The sequence below is a fragment of the Pelecanus crispus genome, chromosome 2 (assembly GCF_030463565.1).
Source record: "Pelecanus crispus isolate bPelCri1 chromosome 2, bPelCri1.pri, whole genome shotgun sequence".
Lineage (NCBI taxonomy): Eukaryota > Metazoa > Chordata > Aves > Pelecaniformes > Pelecanidae > Pelecanus > Pelecanus crispus.
In genome coordinates, this window is record NC_134644.1 from 19,207,638 (window position 1) to 19,229,952 (window position 22,315).

The 22,315-nt window shown below is 44.5% G+C and overlaps 1 protein-coding gene across 2 annotated transcripts in view; it reads right to left on the minus strand.

The window, feature by feature from the left end:
• Positions 1–8,622: 8,622 nt before the first annotated feature.
• APBB1IP (amyloid beta precursor protein binding family B member 1 interacting protein) overlaps positions 8,623–22,315 on the minus strand; it is a 73,591-nt gene continuing 59,898 nt past the window's right edge. For both annotated transcript variants that reach the window (XM_075705563.1, XM_075705562.1), the window contains exons 11-14: positions 19,562–19,660; positions 18,472–18,589; positions 11,992–12,089; positions 8,623–9,613 (exon numbers count right to left, since the gene is read on the minus strand). In XM_075705563.1, the coding sequence (XP_075561678.1) occupies positions 9,086–9,613; positions 11,992–12,089; positions 18,472–18,589; positions 19,562–19,660 (843 nt within the window). In that variant the 3' untranslated portion in view covers positions 8,623–9,085. The remainder of the gene's footprint in view (positions 9,614–11,991; positions 12,090–18,471; positions 18,590–19,561; positions 19,661–22,315) is intronic.

The window sequence follows — 22,315 nt, forward strand, 5'->3', positions numbered from 1 at the left end:
TAGTCTTTGAGTCCTGGGTCTTGTTATTTATCCTTCTTTGGTACTCCAATTCCACATCACAAGACTTAGTGTATAATTAAGCCAAAATTAATACATAAGCAATCGGGTCCAATGTTATGCTAGAAAATTTACAGCAAAAATCACTTATTTGGGGGCTTTGTTACTTCTTGACATTACCTTGTCTCTTCCCAAATCCAAAATGGATTGTTTTAGAATCTCCAAATTTCTTGAGTGCCACTTGATTCTGAAATAGAGGCTATTAAGTGGTATAATTAGCATTTCACCAATCTATTTCTAGAACTATAATTAGTGTGGAAAAAAAAATATATTATTAGAAATCTTTCAGTGACTAAAAGATATTTGAATGCCTTTACTTCTTAATCAACACAATCATTCAGGATGGTTTCCCCTCAGCTATACAGCTGTTCAAATAGAAATATAGTCGTTTAAATGTACATATCAGTATCATAATGTGAGAAACAATATAGTTATTTAAATACAGTTTTCTGAAAGTCCAGTCTGAAGTTCAAGCAGCTCACAGAAGTTCAGCCTGGGTTAACATTGCTTGCGCAGGTAGAAAGCGCTCTTACGCAACCATTAGTGTTTGAGCTGGCAACACCTCCAGGTAAGAGGAGAGAGCTGCTGGGGGGTGTCTGTAAAAGCCCTTCAGCAGTGGGCTACATTCCCAACCGATTGAAACATTGGTGTGGATGTCTCTTCTCGGATAATTACAAGCAAAATAACATGTTGTGGTGGAATGTGTGGACATCAACATTACAACTGCAGTGGAATGAGGTACACTGCAAATAAGCGATGATTTGAAGATGAACGTATTTGTGCCCACAGGGTAAATACAGAAGCACTGCAACTTGGGCCCTGGTTTCCAATTAGGTGAAAGGAAAGAGCTCTCATTTATGTTGAACCAAGCATCCGTTAAGTTTATTTTGTGTGTGGGCCAAACACAGCTGCCTGCACATCTTCACCTCATGGAATAATTGCATAAATACAAAGCATTTTTGTACCGCTTTTTTCTTCAAAGTGTTTTATAAATGTTAAATCCTATTAGTAACAGTAAGGAGCAGACCTTTGCTTCACCCATAGTTACAGGTAAAGAAAGCCTCCAGAATCACGATATAAAAACAGAACATCCCAGATGGGAGCTATTTTACAAGCAGTGATATGTACTGCCTGCTGTGCTCATTGTGAGGCTTTTCTCAGGTTCTTGAAAAACATCTGAAAGAATGAAGCAAGCACTGCAAATTGGTTTCACATATTCCTCTGGATGCAGAGCGTAGGTCAGCTGGTCTCAGTCGTGTCCTCTTTCCTTGATCTATGTGACAGCAAATAATTTTTTTTTTCCCTAGTTCTACCATGCAGTTTACACCATGTGTTTTTAGTAACTCTTCTGATTTCACAATAGTCAATACTGACTGTTAATGGTGATCAAACTGCTATAGAATACTCCGCAAGACCATAAGAATTCGTAAGTCCTAACGATACTGAATCTCTTCTGTTCTGTGTTTCTCCTTCAAACAGAATATGTATTGTGAGACTGTCAATGATAACCCATAAAAAATAGTTCTGTCCTATAGTTTTGCCACATGATCCATTTAAGTTTCTACTTTTCCACTCTCAAGGTGCCTGACAAAGAGCACGTGAAAAAAATATGAAGAATACAGTTACCTCAACACTACATTTGAACTGCATTTTTGTAAAAGTAGAGAAATGAGCCCACATTGTGCTCAGCATTTTGTACCACCTCCCTTTTCACTTCTAGATTTTAATCATTATTGTTTATTATGACAACATAGGCATTAATGCTGTGTTTCACGGCAAATTTCCTAAAATCCTTGGCTTCCACCTGCAATTCTGGAGCTGACTTTTCCTTCACGTTACATAAACACAGCAGTGATGCAAGAGCAGATGGGGAATAAAAATACCGTGGCTGGTAATCAAACAGGTGTGTGTTTGTACTGTTGTCCTCTCTCTGTAGTCGAGGACAGTTATGAGGGTCTGTGGTGGTGATCCCCACCCGTGGACTTTTCCACATGACTCTCCCTTTCTAATCCTAAGGACCGATAGAAAACTGGTTGCTTGAAGTAGGTCCTTCTTCTCTATCAGTGACATAAGAGCCCAAAGACAACGGCAGCTGCTGAGACTGCTTCCATTTGAGGCATGGAGAAAGGTTAAAAGTAACATGCTGCATTTTCAGATCTTTTCAGACTAAAATACTGTAATCTCTAGTAATGTATGTACTACCGCGATCTACAGGAATAAGACAATTTCGTATGGCAATAGGTTAGACAGAGGTGGAAGGATTAATTTCTGGATTTTACAAATGCTTTGATTTACAGTCTTGGAAAGGAAGAGCTTTTTGTATTTTGCAGCATCTTTTTTGTACCAAATAAAGCCAGATAATTGTGTATCATTAAGACGGTAACTCTGCTCTTTGAATAGAGAGTTTGAATACTTACATTTCAGGAATTCAATGCAGCCATGTACATACACAGAATAGTTGATAGAGGTCTAATCATCACAGCATTTTAACTGATTTCTGGAGTTTTCTGTAGGCTTTGATTCTTTTTGTTTCAAAGAAAGCTTAACTTTTTTCTTTTGTGTAAGATTAAGTGCATGAGTTATGATTGACTGCAGATGTAAAATGTATAAAATTGAGTTTATTGTGCTGTAACAAAAGAGAAGGGAGGAAATAGGGCAGGAGGCTGAGCATTCTGGTGAGAAGAGTGAATGCTGGGAAAGCCGTGTAGAAGTCTTAGTGCTCTGTGAATTCAGAGAAACTAGCTTATTGTGCAATGTTTTTATGAGGACATGTTCTGCTTTATTTTGATGCTGGGTGTATATTTCATAAAAGCAAATTCATTTGATTTAAGAATAGTTGGATAGCAGACAGCTGTTGTCAGCTAAGTGTGTCAAAGATGTGCACTCCTAATACCTTGTCAGAAAATGACACCCAGCTTTTTAGCATTCAATGATTCTGCATAATACTTAGACATCAGTTACATATAGAAAGCAATTGGGAAACATGAATCTTTTTTTTTAACCCTTAGTTTTAGCTAGTTAGTATTCTTCCTCCTGCAGTTGGAACTAAAGCTTGTACTAAGCTTATGAGCCTTGCACTGGTCTCGAGAGCATTTCTCAGTTTGGCTGTGTGGAGATGCTGAGGTACCTTTTGAATGTTCTAGCATGTCAATTCAAAAGTTCCAGGTAATGTGTGTTACTGGTGAACATAGTTCTCTTCTTGGTGAGAGCTTTTTGCTCAGTTCAGTGAAAGCAAGGGAGCTAGAAGACCACTAAGAATTGCATGGTCTCTGTCTATATCGGCAAGTAAGAGGGCCAGGAACTAGTCCCTTGGCCCACAAACTGGTACCCTAACTGGCCACAGCTACACCACATGGGTTCTCTGTACAGGCAGTGAAACCTGCTCTTAAACCCATCCATGTTGTCTTCTGGGAATGGTGCCTGGCTTGGGCAGTTCCTTGAATTGCGCCTGGGACTGTGCTTAGGCCCAGTTCGGCAGTACAGGTGAGCACTAGGCCAGCGCTCAAGCTTGCATCCTCGTCCTCTTTTATTTAACAGTAGAGACACAGGTGTACAAGCTCTAGCATCTTGCTATCAACGCTAGCTCTTCAACAGTAGGCTGCAGAGCAAAGAGATGGTTTACAGCATAAGACATCCCCCCATCTCCCCACGTGAGCTTTACTTACTCTTCCAATGCTTACACTGCTGACAAACCAGTGAAAGGAAGGAGGAAATGGGGAGTGGCTGTGCCATGGCTATACCTCCGCAACTCTGGGGATGGGCATGATTACCGCAGGAAGAACATCCCTCAGCTTCAGCTTGCCTCAACTGAGAACAGATTAAGTTGCGGAACGTCACATGAACTTTTTATAGTGACTCGTCTGGGGCTCCCCTGCCTGAAGCATCCCTCTTCTGAAACACCTTTTGTGCATCCCCAAGTTCCTCTTGTGCCCGTCACCATGCTCTGCACCGGCTCCTTCCGGGAGCCTGTCCTTTCACTCCCACTGCTTTGACCAGGTACTGCCCACTCCTCCTAGTGCTAACACAGGCATGTTTTGCCTTGCATTACTCCAACCTGTCAGGGGTATGGCCCCCTGATACCGAGTGCTTGCAGCCTGTGCTTTATCATAGCAAAGTTCTGGTCTTTGCTGTCTTGTGGAGGAATGTGCTCATGCAGCCACCAAAATGTGCAAATACAGTAGGAATCATCTGAACAAATGAGAGGGGCCAGCCAGCACTGCTGTCTGTACTCGGATAAAATACAACAATATATTATTTATGGAATCTTAGAACATCGTGTGCCTGAGAAGAGACAAAGACTGGAAGCAATAAAAATGAAGAATTTAGAAGGTAGAGGCAAAAACTGTTTAAAATATTTGAAGTGGTACCAATTGCCAGTAAAATGCCTGTTCATTAACTGTGACACTTTGTGCAGAAACAAAATAGAAACTATTTTTATTTCAGAACAAAAAATGAATGCTGCCCAAATGAACAATGGAGTATTAAAATGGGAGAACAGATGAAAAAAATGTAGGAGGAGACATTCATAGGTGAAGGTTCATCCAGGGGGTTGCCGAAGGGCGAGTCAGTCAGCCCCACGCATTCAGACTGCCCCTGTTAAGAAAAAAAAGGAGGCTAATTGTCATAGTCGATTCCCTCCTGTGGGGAACAGAGGGCCCAATATGCCATCCAGACCCATCCCACAGGGAAGTCTGCTGCCTCCCTGGGGCCTGGGTTAGAGACATTACTAAGAAACTCCCTGATCTGGTACAGCCCTCTGATTATTACCCGCTGTTGGTTATGCAGGTTGGCAGTGATGAGGTTGCAGAGAGAAATCCTAAAGCAATCAAAAGGGATTTCAGTCCCTTCACTGGGACGATTGGTTGCAGGATCAGGAGCACAGGTAGTGTTTTCCTCAATCCTCTCAGTGGCAGGGAAGAATGCTGAAAGGAACAGAAAAGCTCAGCTGGTTAACATGTGGCTCAGAGGTTGGTGCCATCGGTGGAATTTTGGTTTTTTTCGATCACGGGGAGGTTTACACAGCACTGGGCCTGCTGGCGGCAGTTGGAGCTCAGCTGTTTCCAAGGGGGAAAAGGATTCTTGCTCGTGAATTGGTGGGGCTCATCGAGAAGGCTTTAAACTAGGTTCGAAGGGGGGAAGGGGATATAACCAGGCTCGCTAGAGAGGAGCCCAGGGGCGGCATGGCAACGTTGGGGGCAAAATCAATAGCCCAGCTCAAGTGCATCTATGCCAATGCACGCAGCATGGGCAACAAACAGGAGGAGCTGGAAGCCCTTGTGCAGCAGGATAGCTATGACATAGTCGCCATCACAGAAACATGGTGGGATGACTCCCAGAACTGGAGTGCTGCACTGGCTGGATATAAGCTCTTCAGAAGGGCTAGGCATGGAAGGAGAGGTGGTGGGGTGGCTCTGTATGTTAGGGAGAGTTTTGGCTGTACAGAGCTCAACAATGGTGATGATAAGGTTGAGCACTTATGGGTAAGGATGAGGGGGAAGGCCAACAAGGCAGACATCCCGCTGTGAATCTGTTATAGACCACCCAACCAGGATATAGAGACAGATGAAGCATTCTGTAAGCGGCTGGCAGAAGTCTCACAATCGCTAGCCCTTGTTCTCGTGAGGGACTTCAACTTGCCGGACATCTGCTGGAAATACAACACAGCAGAGAGGAAACAGTCGAGGAGGTCCCTGGAGTATGTAGAAGATAACTTCCTGACGCAGCTGGTAAGTGAGCCTACCAGGGGAGGTGCCTCACTTGACCTCCTGTTTACAAACAGAGAAGGACTTGTGGGAGATATCATGGTCGGAGGCCGTCTTGGGCTTAGTGACCATGACACGATAGAGTTTTCAGTTCTTGGCGACATAAGGAGGAGGGGCAGCAAAACTGCTACCGTGGACTTCCAGAGGGCAGACTTTGGCCTGTTCAGGACCCTGGTTAGGAAAGTCCCTTGGGAGACAGGCCTGAAGGGCAAAGGGGTCCAGGAAGGCTGGGCATTCTTCAAGAAGGAAGTTTTAAAGGTGCAGGAGCGGGCTGTCCCCATGTGCCATAAGACAAACCGGTGGGGAAGACGACCGGCCTGGCTGAACAGAGACCTTTTGCTGGGACTCAGGGAAAAAAAGGAGAGTTTACCACCTTTGGAAGAAGGGGGAGGCAACTCAAGAAGAGTACAGGGACCTCATTAGGTCATGCAGGGAGAGAATTACAAAGGCAAAAACCCAGCTAGAACTCAATCTGGCCACTGTTGTAGGAGATAATTAAAAAATGTTCCTACAAATACATTAACAACAAAGAGAGCCAAGGAGAAGCTCCATCCTTTATTGGATGCGGGGGAAACACTGTCACCAAGGATGAGGAAAAGGCTGAGGTACTTAATGCCTTCTTTGCCTCAGTCTTCAATAGCCAGACCAGTCATCCCCAGGGTATTCAGCCCTCTAAGCTGGAAGACAGGGACAGGGAGCAGAATGAGGCCCCCATAATCCAGAAGGAAGCAGTTAATGACCTGCTATGCCACCTGGACGCTCACAAGTCTATGGGGCCAGATGGGATCACCCGAGAGTACTGAGAGAGCTGGCAGAGGAGCTCGCCAAGCCATTCTCCATCATCTATTAGCAGTGCTGGTTAACAGGAGCGGTCCTAGAGGAGGACTGGAGGCTTGCCAATGTGATGCCCAGCTACAAGAAGGGCCGGAAAGAGGATCCGGGGAACTACAGGCCTGTCAGCCTGTCCTCGGTGCCAGGAAAGATTATGGAGTGGTTCATATTGAGTGAGCTCAACAGGCAAGTGCAGGTCAACCAGGGAATCAGGCCCAGCCAGCATGGGTTTATGGAAGGCAGGTCCTGCTTGACCAACCTGATCTCCTTCTGTGACCTGGGGACCCACCGGGTGGATGAGGGAAAGGCTGTGGATGTCATCTACCTGGACTTTAGTAAAGCCTTTGACATCATCTCCCACAGCATTCTCCTAGAGGAGCTGGCGGCTCATGGCCTAGGCAGGTGTACTCTTTGTAGGGTAAAAAACTGGCTGGGTGGCCAAGCCCAGAGAGTTGTGATGAATGGAGTTAAATCCAGTTGGTAGCCGGTCACGAGCGGTGTTCCCCAGGGCTCAGTATTGGGGCCAGTTCCGTTTAATATCTTTATCAACAATCTGGATGAGGGGATTGAGTGCATCCTCAGTAAGTTTGCAGATGACACCAAGTTGGGTGGGAGTGTTGATCTGCTGGAGGGTAGGATGGCCCTGCAGAGGGACCAGGACAGGCTGGACCGATGGGCCGAGGCCAACTGGATGAGGTTTAACAAGGTTAAGTGTCCAGTCCTGCACTTCGGACACAACAACCCCATGCAACGCTACAGGCTTGGGGAAGAGTGGCTGGAAAGCTGCCTGGCGGAAAAGGGCCTGGGGGTGTTGGTCGACAGCCGGCTGAACATGAGCCAGCAATATGCCCAGGTGGCCAACAAGGCCAACAGCATCCTGGCTTGTATCAGGAATGGTGTGGCCAGCAGGAGCAGGGAGGTGACCATCCCCCTGTACTCGGTGCTGGTGAGGCTGCACCTGGAATACTGTGTCCAGTTTTGGGCCCCTCAGTACAAGAAGGACATTGAGGTGCTGGAGTTTGTCCAAAGAAGGGCAACGAAGCTGGTGAAGGGTCTGGAGAGCAAGTCTTATGAGGAGCGGCTGAGGGAACTGGGGTTGTTTAGCCTGGAGAAAAGCAGAAGGCTGAGGGGAGACCTTATTGCTCTCTACAACTACCTGAAAGGAGGTTGTAGTGAGGTGGGTGTTGGTCTCTTCTCCCAAGTAACTAGCGATAGGACGAGAGGAAATGGCCTCAAGTTGCACCAGGGGAGGTTTAGGTTGGATATTAGGAGAAATTTCTTCACGGAAAGAGTGGTCAAGCATTGGAACAGGCTGCCCAGAGAAGTGGTGGAGTCCCCATCCCTGGAAGTGTTCAAAAAACGGGTAGACGTGGCACTTTGGGACATGGTTTAGTGGACATGGTGGTGTTGGGTTGATGGTTGGACTGATGATCGTAGAGGTCCTTTCCAACCTTAATGATTCCTAGTTTTACTTTCATGAAAAAATAATCCAGCCACCAAGCCAGGAAACATGAAATTAATTATTACTCTACCCTTAATTGGTTTAGTGTTGGACTTGGTAGTGTTAGGCTAATGGTTGGACTTGAAGATCTTAAAGGTCTTTTCCGACCTAAACGATTCTATGATTCTATATCAGGTACAGGATAATTACGAAGTCTTTCAGGAGACAGAGTATTTCTAGGTACAGTTTGAAGACAAATGTTAACCAACAGAAAAAAGTCACACTTAACAAGGGAAGCATGCAACATTTAGACAAGAAAAAATTTTTATTTCAAAACTTAACCAAATAAATGAGATTTAAAGGCAGCAACTGTGAGTGGTGACAGGTATGACTGGAGTTGCATATGGAAACAAGAGTGTATAATATTTGGGGTGAGACAGTCTGGAAATGGCCCTGATCCCGCCTTGCATCTCAGAATAATCTAGCTGAGGTTTTACTTTTTAAGACAGGCTACTTTTTGAGAGAGGGGAAAAGGGGGTCCTTATATTGAAAAAAAACCAACCACAATTTGTGGTTTTCTGATAAAGAGCCTTGAAGGGGAATTCTGTGAAAAGGGATCTTCCTACTTCTCAAAATTCACACGAGAACATTGTTTTATTTTTTCCTTCAGCTCCAATTCTACTAGAGACAGCCACAGAAGATGCATTTCACTCACTGGCTGGCTCTGCGAGTGCTGCTCCACCATCCCTGGCTGTCCTGATGGAGTGAAGCAAGACTCTACAGCCAATTTCTTACCTTGGCCTGGTGCTGGAATGGTAGTCGGTGGGGGGTGGGGGGAGGAAGGAGCAGGTTGTAGAGACAATGTAGGGGACAGAGAGCACCCCACCTTACTTCTTGGAACCCCCAGGAGGAACTCTGAAGGAGAATCCAGCACAACCTTCCATGATGCGTCATAAAAAACAGCTATGGCTTGAAGTCCACCTGCTCCCAGAGTTCAGGAGCTGCTGCCCCTCTTCTTCTCAAGAGCTTTCATTAGGTCAGACATGAAATCCACTTGCCTGCCTCCACCCCCAATCGGAGGTGGCCCAGCTGACTGTGGCTCTCCAGCTTGTCCTGTGTTTTCTAGCCTTTTTGAAGGAAGTGGCACAGGTTTCTTTGCTGGAGGTGGTGGCTTACCGGAGACAGGTGGGGGTGGAGGGGGTAATGGCAGGTCTCCATTACCGCTGCTGGAGACTGGTGGTGGTGGAGGCACAAAATCAGGAGGAGGTTCATAGAAATCAGACGGTGGTGGTGGAAAATCAATCTTCACTGTAGGTGGTGGTGCTGGAAAGCTGTCTGGATCTGTTAGGAAAGCGCCGCTGTCTCGTTTAACTTTGGAGGGTAGAATTGGTGAAACAGAAATAGCAGATGACCGCCTTTCAGGTGGAGGAGGAGGCTGCAGTGAGTTCCTTCTATTCTGGTATTTCTGTGGCCTCACCACTGGCTGTGCCAGGCCAGGCACACTGATGTTATTTGACTTAGCCTTTAATAAGCAAAAGGAATAAAAGGGCAAGACACAGTCAGTGCATGTGTAAACTAATGCCACTGCTGAAGAACAGTGAAAAGATGTGAAAATATATGAGAAGACAGTAGACAGACAGTGAAATGAAGCAGAGTACATTTTGCCTGAAGAGTGCAAATAGTATTTTGTTTTCTTTCTGGAGGTGCCCACAGAGGTTTGACAGTGGAAATCTCCCTGTTGACAGTATTCATAGTACTTCTTTGAGTGCTGTCCTCAGAAAACGAGTGCTTTTAAAATTTCTAAGAATTGCAGTTAGTAAGACATATAAAGATACTTTCTTGATGTTCCTCCCTGCCATTCATTCTCTGAGAACATGAAGACTTTAAAAAAAAAAAAAAAAAAAAAATCTGTGCTGTGTTTTTACATCCAAAAATACCAAGCAAGATTTGAGAACATAAAAAGCAGATGTAGTTTTGGCTCTAGTCCCCACTATATCTCTATTTCCCATTCTAGCTGTGACTGCTGGATCTCTGGATAAAGCTAAAATAATGAAGTCACCTATCTCTGCCAAACTCATTAGACACAACAGCAGCGAACCAGGAAGAAGGTGGAGAGATGTGGGAATTTAAAGTTTACGCGCCTGGATTCACTGTCCCCAGCACTCTGCAGCATGGTGTGGCATGCATTCACCTGCAAGGTAGCGCACTGGGACCCCTCTGCGCGGGAGGGAGAGCACTGCAAAGTGCTGGGGAGGCAGGCACTTGGGAAAGCCATCTGTCACAATTCTGTGTGGTGCAGATCTTTCGATACTCCACCGGTGACCTGGCGAGGGACACTGATAAGCCTGGGGAAGGGTGTCTTCTGCCTGCTGGGCAAGGCACATGCACACGCCTCCTCTGCTTTTGAATTAATAGTGCAACAAGCAGGTCCTTGAAGCCACCAAGTCCTAGCCATGTTTGCAAGGTCACGAGACGTTTAAACCCCCTGACAACTTTTTTGAAGGAAAAATGAATCAAAGCATCCATCATCCAAGTTAAGAAAAATAAAATGTAGGATAGCAGTTCATTATGGAGATGTTCATTTTGACAATATTTTAGGTGGCTTTTCTTTTAAATTGTGTTTGCTAGTTGACACTCTGAAGATAAATAAAGCCCATTTGGTCATATCTGAATATAATTTCTTCTTTTTTTTTTCAGGTAGCAGCTGGTAGCTGTTGACAATTACTACACAAATGTGCTATCTATTCTTATAAACCTGTGGAGAAGCCTGCTATCCTGAAAACACTTTGTTAACACATTCATTTCTGGTTATGCTAATTTATCAGTTTAGATCCAGCTAGCTTAGTGCTCTAACTGTAGCACAGAGGACCCTGAAAGACTCCAGCTTGACCCTTTGGTCCCAGGCTTGTAGAAGCTGTGAGATGAAGAAGGCAACATGTTTGCTTCTGCTAGAGAAAAATTCTCTGCAACCCTGCAGTCAGCAGTACTAATTCTGGCATTAGCTAAGTATAACATGCTTGCCTTCTCTTCCTCCTCACTCTCCTTGCCTACAAAGACGGAAGTAAAGGAGACACAGGAGGAGGGAACCACTGGCTGAGTTCTGAGAACATGATCTATTCTGGAGGAAGTGAGATTCAGAACAGAGAAACAGATCTTTTTAAAGGAGGAACTCAAAGACAGAAACAAGAAGAATAGGACAGGTAATGCAGGTGACAGAAAATTCCTAGGAACTGAATTTCACTTGTCCTGTGCGCTTTATGCACAAGGGAGGGATTGAATAATGAACTGAAAACAAATACAGGGTTTTTCTTCTGTAGGACGTTTTTGAAGTCCTCATACTGTACCCTGCTGATATTTTTACAGCCAGAGATTGGAGCTTAACCAAGGAACGCACTTAGAGCCTAATGAAAACATGTAATGTTTTCCCTTACTTCTTCACACCCTCTACTTTCTTACACACTCATCTTCAGCTGCGCACAGTGTTCCCTGCCGAAAACACTACCATATCCTTTGTGTTACTAGAGCAAGACCTGTTTTCTGGCACAGACAGAAGACAGCACCGAGGTTCTAGCAGCACAGACTCTTTGAGACTGTCCCAATAGGCACATTCGTATTTCTGCTACTTGAACTCACACCTATTTGTTCTGAAGAACAAAACTGGCAGATGGCTGTGCCTTCACCTCCCATCGGTGGGTCCTTGCTTCTGTGCAATGGGCACACTGTTTGTGTAAAGCATGAGGAGGGGCAGCAAGGAACCAGCCACTTTGACCAGGAGCCAAATCCTTGTCACAGCACTACACTGGCACTTTGAGGGGGGGAAGACAGTGGGTGAAGAAAACCAAACTTGGAGAACTGGTTGACAGGTAACATTTAGCTAGTGCATTGCTAGTAACTGCTGACCTGTACTTCTGATGTATCTGCTTTCTTCTGAGTCTCTGGAAATTCCACACTGGAACGACGAACAATCTGGGGAATCTGTCCGTTTGCCTGAACAGCACCTGTGAGAAGGAGAGGAGACAGAGGGAAGAGTGTTACATTTTTGTGATATTAACCAGATCAGGGAATAGCAAACTAAGAATAAGACTATAAAAATGTCTTCACAGCTTCCACCAAGGAACCACTCGTTACAGGATTTATACATAACTCAGTAAAATCCACGAGGATGTCTGTTTTCTACTTCAGGCTTATTTTGTGACTTTTCATATTCGGTTCATTACACAAGGAAAATAAACCTAATACCTTACATTAAAACTAATACCTGTCCACATGCCTCCATGGTTGTAGCTGACAATCCTACAGGAAGCGCAAGTGGCAGAATTATGAAGACATATGACAGAAATTATCAGAGTGTGTACAGGTGATGACAAATGAACAGCCTTTTCCTCTGACTATTGTAAATGGTGATTACAGAAGGGGACCATTAAGGTTGACATGGGAATACGGATGGGGAGCTGGCTTTGGAAGGGGAGCTAAGCAGAAATCAAACTGGCATAGTTAGGTCCACCCTCTGGCCTTCCATTGTTTAAATACCTGCCATAACAGCATTTTGAAGTTTGTAGTGTGCTGTAGTATTACTACATTCTCAGTTTTTATTGCATTTGTTTTTCCTTTACTTTAGCCTAAAGACTAAAAGTGCCATAGTTTCATATCAATAACAGTCATGAGAACTGAAGGCTTGAAATCCTACACAGGGACTGATCCATGTTCTTTAGTAAATGATCTAACAGCTCTAAAGCTTCTCCCCCACCTGGAATCATGGAAGATTTGTGAACCTCACTGTATTCTCAGATTAGTGAAGATCTGCTAGCTGGCTAAGTTAAAGGCCACCATTTGCCCACTCTTACTGTGTTTATAAGGGATATACATAAATAACCCAGTACTGTCAAATAGAGTAAATGAACGAGAGACCAAAGGAAAAAATCTGGCAGTTTAATTAGGAAAAAATCCCCAGGCCCTGTATAGTCTGATGAGGATTAAATAAACTCTCCAGTTTAGTCTAGGATTTTTGGAAGCTGTACATGTCAAAGTGGTCGATAGTGTTTGGTGCCTACATACATACACTTGTAAACCTTAATGACTGCCTTAGCTCTATTGTAATTTACAGTTCTGAGATCCAGTACAGTTCCACTCATGTACTTCTTGGATGCTAGTGAACCCTTAGCTGTCTACAATATAAGTGTAAACACAATGACGGTTTTAATCTTAACATGTATTTTTCTGATTAGCAAAGAGGTTCCATGAAGACGGTAACAAATAGAATAAATTATTTTTATTGCCATGCCTGCAAATCACACAACTGACAAAGCAGTAAAACAAACTCTGCAGTGTACTGAATTTACTAGGGCTATTTAGGCTTCAAGGGATGACATGAAGTCCTTGTGTTTTATGCCTGTGCCTGCATGTCATTCACCATATTTAATCTGAAGTACCATTTTGATCATTCAAACTACAGTCTGTGTTTGTTGAAGGACTAACATGGAAGTTCAATAAAGAGCTAAAACCAATCTTGTGGCTCTAAGTGCTCAGCAGAGACACATGTAAAATCCCTGGGTTCTGTGGCCATGCCCTTAAGTGGAGCAAGTTACTGTCTCTCCTCACTTTGTCTCCTGTCCAAAACAGAGCAGGAGTTTGGGCTTCACACTGTTCAAAGACGTTGCTGCCCTAGTCACGCTGAGATTTAACTACATGAAAGACAGCAGAGAAAGATCCGCTCTATATAGTGCAAGGTGTAGTGGTCCACTTGGCAAATACGATATACCAGAAAGTTGGGACATGACTATATGGTAAGCTGTTTCTTCTTCTGTTAATAGATTTCATAAACTACACAAGACTTAAAAGCAATGTTTGATATACCAACTCCTGCCACATACCTGCACATATGCTATACATGAAGTCAGCCAGCCAAGGACACTCAGTCAATCCAGTATGTGAGTTCATGCATTCTGTTCTCAAGATTTACTTTTAATTTAAATCATAGAATCATAGAATGCTTTGGGTTGGAAGGGACCTTTAGAGGTCATCTAGACCAACCCCCCTGCAGTAAGCAGGGACAGCTTTAACCAGATCAGGTTGCTCAGAGCCCCATCCAGCCTGACCTTGAATGTTGCCAGGGATGGGGCCTCTACCACCTCTCTGGGCAACCTGTTCCAGTGCTTGACCACCCTCATTGTAAAAAATTTCTTTCTAATGTCTAGTCTAAATCTATTCTTCTTTAGTTTAAATTCATTATTCCTTGTCCTGTCACAACAGGCCTTGTTAAAAAGATTCTCCCCATCCTTCCTGTAGGCCCCCTTTAAGTATTGGAAGGTCGCAATAAGGTCTGCTCGCAGCCTTCTCTTCTCCAGGCTGAACAACCCCAACTTCCTCAGAGAGGTGCTCCAGCCCTCGGATCATTTTTGTGGCCCTCCTCTGGACCCACTCCAACAGGTCCATGTCCTTCCTGGGCTGAGGGCCCCAGAACTGGACGCAGTACTCCAGATGAGGTCTCACCAGAGCAGAGCAGAGGGGCAGAATCACCTCCCTCGACCTGCTGGCCACGCTTCTTTTGATGCAGCCCAGGATACGGTTGGCTTTCTGGACTGCAAGCACACATTGCCGGCTCATGTCCAGCTTTTCATCTACCAGTACCCCCAAGTCCTCCTCTGCAGGGCTGCTCCCAATCTCTTCATCCCCCAACCTGTACTGACATCAGGGGTTGCCCCGTCCCAGGTGCAGGACCTTGCATTTGGCCTTGTTGAACCTCATGAGGTTCACACAGGCCCACCTCTCCAGCTTGTCCAGGTCCCTCTGGATAACATCTCGTCCTCCTGGCGTGTCAACCGCACCACTCAGCTTGGTGTCGTCTGCAAACTTGCTGAGGGTGCACTTGATCCCACTGTCTATGTCATTGATGAAGATGTTAAATAGCACCAGTCCCAGTACGGATCCCTGAGGGACTCCACTTGTCACCGGTCTCCATGTGGACATCGAGCCATTGCCTATGACCCTCTGGATGTGACAATCCAGCCAATTCCTTATCCATCGAACAGTCCACCCATCAAACCCATATCTCTCCAATTTAGAGAGAAGGATGTTGTGGGGGACTGTGTCGAACGCTTTACAGAAATCCAAGTAGATGACATCCATTGCTTTTCCCTTGTCCACTGATGCAGTTACTCCTTCACAGAAAGCCACTAGGTTGGTCAGGCAGGACTTGCCCTTGGTGAAGCCATGCTGGCTGTCTCAAATCACCTCCCTGTCCTCCATGTGCTTGAGCATATCTTCTAGGAGGATCTGCTCCATGATCTTCCCAGGCACAGAGGTGAGGCTGACAGGTCAATAGTTCCCAGGGTCCTCCTTTCTTCCCTTTTTAAAAATGGGCACAACATTCCCCTTTTTCCAGTCAGCAGGGACTTCACCTGACTGCCATGACTTTTCAAATATCATGGAGAGTGGCTTGGCAACTACGTCAGCCAATTCTCTCAGGACTCTGGGATGCATCTCATCAGGTCCCATAGACTTGTGTACATTGAGGTTCTTCAGGTGGTCTCGAACCTGATCTTCCCTTACAGTGGGAGGGGCTTTACCCTCCTGGTCCCCATCTTTTGGTCCATCGATTTGGGAGGGGTGAGGAGAGAGGTTGCCGGTGCAGACCAAGGCAAAGAAGTTGTTGGGTACCTCAGCCTTCTCCTCGTCCGTTGATACAAGTTCACCTTTCTTGTTCATCAGGGCGGGTACGCTTTCTTTAACCTTCCTTTTCTGGTTGATATACCTGTAGAAGCCCTTCTTGTTATTCTTTATGTCCCTTGCCAAATTCAACTCCATCCTTCCGGACGTCCTCCCTACACAACTGGGCCGTTTCCCTGTACGCCTCCCAGGACACCTGTCCCTGCTTCCACTGCCTGTGCAGTTCCCTCTTACTCTTGAGTTTGACCAGCAGGTCTCGACTCAGCCATGTTGGTCTCTTCCCTTCCTTGCCTGATTTTTTACACTTGGGGACTGATAGCTCTTGTGCTCTATGGAAGGTGTCCTTAAAGATCTGCCAACTCTGTTCCGTTCCCCTGTTCCTGAGGACCGTCTCCCAGGGGGTCCTTCTGACTAACTCCTTGAAGAGCTGGAAGTTTGCTTTCCTAAAATTTAGGGTCCTGACTGCACTCCTCGCTTTTCCCATGTCCCTCAGGAGCGTGAACTCCACCAACGCGTGATCACTGCAGCCCAAGTTGCCTCCAGTCTTGACATCACCGATGAGCTCAGTTGCATTGGTGACCATCAGATCCAGTATTGAGTCCCCTCGGGTAGGGGTGTCTATTACCTGGCTTAGGAAGTTGTCGTCTATGCATTCCAGGAATCTCCTGGATTGCCTACAGCTCGCCATGTTGCTTTTCCAGCAAATGTTGGGGTGGTTGAAGTTACAGTATTCTTTGCAAGTCAATTTCTCCAAAATTTTATGTTGAATTAATATTTGTTTAAGGAAAAAAAAAAAAAAAGTAGTACAAGTATAATGCAAAATACAGATACCCAAGATATATAGTGCAAAATATTGAACTTTGTAGTGCTATGGAACATCTGAATAAAGCAACACCCTTCATCTTTCAAACATCATGATATCGTGCTGGCACAATACACTATACACAATACACACACTGTTTTTTTAGTGTCCAAATACACACATACTGAGGCAGAGAGGCAAACAACGTATTTTGCCTGAGATGCACCTGGCACTTGGGACACTTCAGAACCACGGACAATACAGTTTGGGGTATACGCGAACACACAAATGTAGGCTACAGCAGCGTGACCGGGATATACAGGCTACATGAGATACGAGAACGGAAGTTCCACCTGCCTTCCTGAGCACTGCTTTTGGCTGCCACTGAAGTTAATAAAGTACAGCCCCCTGCTATGCTCACACAGGACTGTAGTTTTCTATAGAAGATTTTAGCCTATACTGAAATCAGCCCATACAAATGGCTATACAGCCATTTGAGAACAGAACAGAAGAAAACATGTTTTGTTCCATTTCCAAAACACGAGCCAACAACTGCTCACAGTCAGGCAGTTCAGGTTACAGTACTATAGTCGGGCCCCAGGTTTTATATAGGGCAGTAATGATAACTGTAGGACAGCAAGAATCACAGCGACTTGCCTCAATTAGAACGCTAATCATCCTTCACAAAAATTGCCATAGAGACAACATACGTTAACTAAAATCTTTCCAGGCTACTTAACCACTTAATGGGATCCATTAGTTAAGATTAACAGTCTATTTTATGATCACATGCAGTGTTCCTGGATTCTAGTCAGGAGCTGAAGTTATACAGATGCATATATACTTTACAAGGCCTTGATCCTGCCCATATCCAGTACAGACTGTAGCACCAGCATGGAGCCCCACTGGCCAGCCACCTCTCTACTGCCGTCAGCACCAGAATACAAAATGCTCCATGACTGTCTCATCCACGTCGCTAAAGTACCCCCATGCACAACCATCAGAAAATCCCCTGATCTCGAAACAGTCTGTTACTTGGTCTCGCCACCCCAAATGTGCATTTATTGCCATGATTTGACTCCAAGGAATAGTAGAAAGACCACCCCCTTCTCACACGTATTGAGAAAAGGCCAAGTGAATCCTTGGAAAGGTGTTTGGAGGATTTCTACATGAGAAGTCAGAATATTAACTGCCAACATTTTGACTTTGCCTGTCTTATGACAGTAAGTACTTGGCCAGCATGTCCTTCCTAATAAAGCATATCTTCAGCATGTAAACTAAAAACACTCATGCAAGTTACAGTTAGTATCATGCTCTGTTGTATCTGTACAATGATAAAATAGGTCACAGCAGTATGATGAAGCTACTGGAAAAGTAAAGTTAGAAAATAACCAGTCCTTTCTTCTTCTGTGTCCTTCTCCTACCACCCACGTTGTTATCATGCAAATTAGTAAAAAGCTGGGAATGAGAGTGGCTCACCTGATAATAATCTCTTTCTGAAATTATCATTCTCAGAATATCCCACTCATCCCTTTTACTCATTGGAAGAAAAGCTCCGACAGAGCCAGTGTAGGCATGGGCAAACAGAAAACTTCAACACATGGACCATCAGTCCATAAAATGTAGAGGGGGGGATAAAGGATTTGTATTCAAGTGCCATCAGAAAAATACCTTATTAAATTATGCAGATTTAAACTGACCTTTTGTGGGCTGTCTTTGTATTCTTCCAGTTCTAACTTTAAAGTGACAGCTCTGCTGCTAGCTCTAGATCAGAGCTACACTGGGCTGTCTAGAACAAGATATTATCTTGCTGAAACAATGGGATAGTTGTCTGAACAAAGACTATGTGCAACATTGATGATGACAGAAGAGGGCAATAAATGTGATTCCAACTGCTGCGACAGCATCAGTACCTGCTGATAAGGATCCTGCAGAGGCAGCTGGTTCCACTGTTCCTTGATTTGCCCACCGAGAGGACAAGCCAGCTTTCTTCACTGCACATTTGTAATTGTCATATAGCATCTTGCCATACTGCAAAACAATCAAAACAATACAATAAGCATGGTGTTAAGCTCAACATAGGCCAAGCATTCATTTTGCTCTCAGACAACTTTTCTGATCCCATTCCTTCCTATCCAGTTTTGTTAGTAGCTTTCTACAAGTGGTGTGCCTATTTTTGTATAGGGCCAGATGGAAAGCATCTCCGTACAGCACAATAAAACATGAATCCCATGACCAAACACAGTCCTACTGATATCATTCTCACATTTTATGTTTGTTTCAGTATCTGTAAACATCTTGAACCTTGGCTTTAAAACCAACTGCTCTCAATAAATATCTTCTTCCAATGCTTTCCAAGTATTAAATTTTCAGACTGGAGACTTGGGACACTGAATCCTGGGCCCTAGAGCAAACAGCTCGGTCAGTGTGAGACACAAAATAATTTGATGTTCACCCTACACCTTTGTTGGATGTCACCCTGCAGGAGAACTGGAAGAAAAGAATATATACCTAACAGGAGCAGGTCTGTATAGCCAGGTACAGCCAGTATACTGGGCTATGTATAAAACCATCTCCCTTAATGCTTTGTGCAAAACACAATGGGCTGTGAATTAGGATGTTTTTGAAGAGGGTGAGGCAGACAAATTGGGCAGAACTGTCTGAAATGTCACAGCTGGACTGACCAGAGCTTGCACATCTTTAGCCACAACGTATTATTATTATTGTGCCAGATAACTGTGGAGGAAGTTTTACGAGTACGTGAGTTTTATAGCTACAGAATTCACCCCCCATGTTAATGAGAAGAACACTGATAACTAGGGCACAGGAGTATTCAGCAAATCCATCCTGGTCACGCCCTTCTGCTCCTTCTTTCTATGGTAACGTTAGCATGAATGTCCCTTCTTGACACAGTATTTCCAGTTGAGGTGATGACAGTCAGTATCCTGAGAAAGACAGGATTTTACAGAAAACATAGTTAACTAAATTTACTTTTAATCTCACCTTGGCAATTCTTATTCCTGTTACCCACTGATGCAGGGTTGCTTGATCATCGCAGCATAAGTACTTGATATATTGTGACTCCTTTTGAATCTGGGGGTGCTGAAATATATTAATTCATAAAATAAGACAAATACAGAAATCAAATCACTACACAAAAGTATGAAGGCACCACACAGTGACCTTGGTGAGAACACTGCCTATAGGCATCATGTTAACATGGAGATGATTTGGGGGAAAAAAAAAGAGCAGCAGCAAAAACAGAGTATAAGAAAATATAAACAAGATGGTGATTATGAACTATACATGAGTTGCCACTGGCAGCATTTCTTTGAAATAATTTTAATGCATTGTAATATGAATTCAAGGGCTATAGAAATCTAATAGTGATATAGAGTTCAATGAAGTCTACAAATGCTATGGTTCAAGGTCTAACACTCAATGTATAAACACTGGAAGGAAGTCTGTTTCTCATTGTGGCTTGTCATATGTAAGGCATCCAGACTGAATGCTGAACATGATTAGTTTTCAAAGAGTATGTTAAATTTATTTAAGCACAAACTCTTAGCTGAAACAGATTTTTTCTTCTAACTGACTGCCTTTCTTTGGGCCAAGTTCTAGCTTTCTTCCTATATGTTTTTCTTCTGCTTTACTCTTGCTGTTGTTTGCCAACAGTTATGTAAAACTGCCATGTGTTCTAGATAGAGGATCATTCAAAATGCAACACCATCAGAAGTAATCTTTTTCATTTGTTTGTACAAGAAACTTTTACAATTTTTAAACTTTTTTTGTTCTTTTGGACAAAATTTAGGATCTCTTCCCCTTACTGATCAACGTAGTATTGGTATGTGGTGATGTACCATTGCAACTCAAAGATCACCAAAATGCCAGGCTCCCTACTTGCCTGAGACTGAACATCCTCTCTAAGACTCTGAAAGAATTTGGTTCCCCTGCTACAGCAGAGAAGGCTGTAAGTCTTTAGCAGCTTGGATGGAATAATATACTGCCATCTTTTGATATGCAAGGAAAAGAATGAAACCAAAGAAAAAGGCTTCATTATCCCTCATTTATGTGTTCATTTCTATTTATATTATAGAATCACAGAATTGTTTAGGTTGGAAAAGACCTTTAAGATCATCAAGTCCAACCATTAGCCTAACACTACCAAGTCCAACACTAAACCAATTAAGGGTAGAGTAATAATTAATTTCATGTTTCCTGGCTTGGTGGCTGGATTATTTTTTCATGAAAGTAAAACTAGGAATCATTAAGGTTGGAAAGGACCTCTCAGATCATCAGTCCAACCATCAACCCAACACCACCATGTCCACTAAACCATGTCCCAAAGTGCCACGTCTACCCGTTTTTTGAACACTTCCAGGGATGGGGACTCCACCACCTCTCTGGGCAGCCTGTTCCAATGCTTGACTACTCTTTCCATGAAGAAATTTCTCCTAATATCCAACCTAAACCTCCCCTGGTGCAACTTGAGGCCATTTCCTCTCGTCCTATCGCTAGTTACTTGGGAGAAGAGACCAACACCCACCTCACTACAACCTCCTTTCAGGTAGTTGTAGAGAGCAATAAGGTCTCCCCTCAGCCTCCTCTTCTCCAGACTAAACTAAACAACCCCAGTTCCCTCAGCTGCTCCTCATAAGACTTGCTCTCCAGACCCTTCACCAGCTTTGTTGCCCTTCTCTGGACACACTCCAGCACCTCAATGTCTTTCTTGTACTGAGGGGCCCAAAACTGGACACAGTATTCCAGGTGCAGCCTCACCAGCACCGAGTACAGGGGAACAATCACTTCCCTGCTCCTGCTGGCCACACTATTCCTGATACAAGCCAGGATGCTGTTGGCCTTGTTGGCCACCTGGGCACATTGCTGGCTCATGTTCAGCCGGCTGTCAACCAACACCTCCAGGCCCTTTTCCGCCAGGCAGCTTTCCAGCCACTCTTCCCCAAGCCTGTAGCGCTGCATGGGGTTGTTACGTTCTTATGAGTTATAGGTGCACAGTTAGGGAAATATTGTGAATGCACAAAAAAGCAGACAAATATGCTCCAAGGATTCACTGTTGTCAAACCTCTCTCTTTTCAGCCTGTGCAGTTGAAAATTCAAAGCATACCTCCACCTAGCAGCAAGGACCCTGGTTTTATACATATCGTTAAGACCCCAAAGCAGAGCAGTGCTGGACGTGAGGAACTCAGCAGGATCCCTCGCAGCACAGAGTGCTGTGAGCAGACCACCAGCCCTGGGCTGATGTAGGTGCCCGATGTCTCCTCACAGATGCCTGCTGGTGGCTGGGATGTCCCTGGCATGAAGGCCAAACCCTGGCCACTGCTGGGTGATCCAGGGGTTCAAAAGCAGAGCTGAATACAGAGGTCTTGCTCCTCAGCCACGTGTCCCTGCCACCCCCTCAGCACTGCAGACACAAGGCTTCCCTTGCTTGAGCAGACCCAACTGTTCATGAGGCCACATCGTGATTCAAAAATGAAAGGAACTGGTCTGGGTTAAATATAACCCATTTCATCATGCCATAGTTTTGGGTTATTTTTTTTAAACCCAGCAGTACACAACATGGCCTCACATACAGCATGGGGATAAGGGGCACTGTAGCTTTGGGAGAGAACAAGTAGCAAGGGATGGATGAGAGGATGGGACCACGCAAGCCAGTATTGCTGCCAAACCCCTGTATTATCAAATTATGGAGCGAGAGTGAACACACTAGGGAGATAACTGTGAGGAAATGAAAAACAA